This window comes from Etheostoma spectabile, chromosome 18, assembly GCF_008692095.1.
Source record: "Etheostoma spectabile isolate EspeVRDwgs_2016 chromosome 18, UIUC_Espe_1.0, whole genome shotgun sequence".
NCBI lineage: Eukaryota > Metazoa > Chordata > Actinopteri > Perciformes > Percidae > Etheostoma > Etheostoma spectabile.
In genome coordinates this window covers 25,641,416-25,643,567 of record NC_045750.1, presented here as the reverse complement: position 1 = coordinate 25,643,567, position 2,152 = coordinate 25,641,416, and the positions used below count along the sequence as shown (strand labels likewise).

Here is a 2,152-nt window from a genome sequence, read left to right as displayed (position 1 = left end):
TTTCTTATTTGTTACTAATTTGGTCTTGAATTTGACAATTTTGATTTATGAATATGACTTCCCTAAAAAAATAAAGAGATTAACAATATTACATACATTTCTATCTTTACATTCAAAATATGTAATAATATGTTTCCCTTCAAGTGTGATAGTGTGTGTTGTTTTAGCTACCATATCATTTTCAAAACTTTTCCAGAATGTAGACGCCCGGTTGACTTTTTTTTTTTTTTTTTTTTTGCCAGTTGTCATTTACTTCCTGTTTACGTTTCCACAAATGACGTCATGCGGATAACGTTTCACAAACTGTTTCAAAACCGAAACAGCGGATAACTTGAGGAACAACTCTTGAATATTCTTGTGACTGCGGGACTACAATAGCGTCTATCTTACATACATACCGGGACATCGTGGAGAGTCAACCACCTAGCTACGTTTTCATTTGTTCTGCTCATCTTTGAGGACCCGAAGGAAGCTAGCCGGGCTGCTAAGTGAAGCTAACGCTAAGGAGGTAGCTGGGAGCTAGCTAGCTAACGCTAGCCAGTTAGCAACATTAACTCAACAGGACGTCATCTTCAAACAGAGTGCTCGACATCTGTTAGCATGGAGAATAAATATAACCTCAAGAGTCCAGGTAAGCTCACTTTACTATTGTTCTGTTCTGAGTTTGCTAACATGACCGACACAGTTGAAACCCACCAGGTCACTGTTGGACTTTTCTTAAACAACTTAACGGTAGAATAACTAATTGTGAATAAATAAATGCGAATTAAGCGACTACACCGACGTGAGCCGAATATTATTGACTCTATTTTTTAGTGCTTGTGTTCGCTGCTTACATTTGTTCGTGGACTCCATATGGAGATACTTTTTGCACTATTTACCATTCAGAACGTCTGTATTCATTCAGTTTTCATAGTAATTGGCGCAGCTCACGTCCTGGGCTGAGAGAGCTTCGTGGTGCTCAGTTTTGTAACGTTACTTTCTGTTTAGTATGGAAAGCCAAACAGTAAATAACACGTTAACAACACCTTAATAACACGTAGACAACACATATACAATGCGTAGACAACGTGTAGACAACACGTAGAAAACACGTTGACAACACGTAAATAACACGTAGACAACACGTAGACAACATGTAGACAACATGTAGACAACATGTAGACAACATGTAGAAAACACGTTGACAACAAGTTGACAACAAGTTGACAACACGTAAATAACACGTAGACAATACATAGACAACACGTACACAACATGTAGATCAACAGTAGACACAATATAGCAAACGCATTAGACAACACGTAGCAACTATCAACGTGCATAGACAACGCAGTAGAAACACGTTACAACACGTAAATATGAACACGTAGATCAACTATACACTCACATACACACAGTAGACAACATGTAGACAACGTAGACAACATGTAGAAATGGATACACAACACGTACACAACACGTAGACAACATGTAGACAACACATATACAACACGTAGACAACACATATACAACGCGTAGACAACACATACACAACATGTAGACAACACGTAGACAACACATACACAACATGTAGACAACGCGTACACAACACGTAGACAACACGTAGACAACACGTAGACAACACGTAGACAACACGTAGACAACGCGTACACAACGCATACACAACACGTACACAACATGTAGACAACACGTAGACAACACGTAGACAACGCGTACACAACGCATACACAACACGTACACAACACGTAGACAACTTGTAGACAACATGTAGACAACGCATACACAACACGTACACAACACGTAGAAAACATGTAGACAACACATAAACAACACGTAGACAACACAAATACAACACGTAGACAACACATATACAACACGTAGACAACACGTAAATAACACGTAGACAATACATAGACAACACGTACACAACATGTAGACAACACATACACAACACGTAGACAACGCGTAGACAACACTTAAAAAACACGTATACAACACATAGACAACATGTTAACAACGCACAAATAACGCTAAAAACAACACGTAGACAACGCGTAGACAACGCATTGTTTACTTGTTAATTTCAAGTGATTTTGAGCCATTTGGTCACTGAGGTTTGAATGGGTGAGTGTCCTAAGCTCCCATTGGC

General features: G+C 38.9%; 1 protein-coding gene across 1 annotated transcript in view; it reads left to right on the top strand.

Annotated features, from left to right (window-relative positions):
• Positions 1 to 245: 245 nt before the first annotated feature.
• The window catches only part of ube2j1 (ubiquitin-conjugating enzyme E2, J1), a gene marked incomplete at its 3' end in the record, with an annotated part of 53,838 nt that continues 51,931 nt past the window's right edge, over positions 246 to 2,152 (top strand). Inside the window, 1 exon segment of the mRNA XM_032543318.1 lies at positions 246 to 631. Coding sequence (XP_032399209.1) covers positions 601 to 631 — 31 coding nt within the window. The 5' untranslated portion in view covers positions 246 to 600.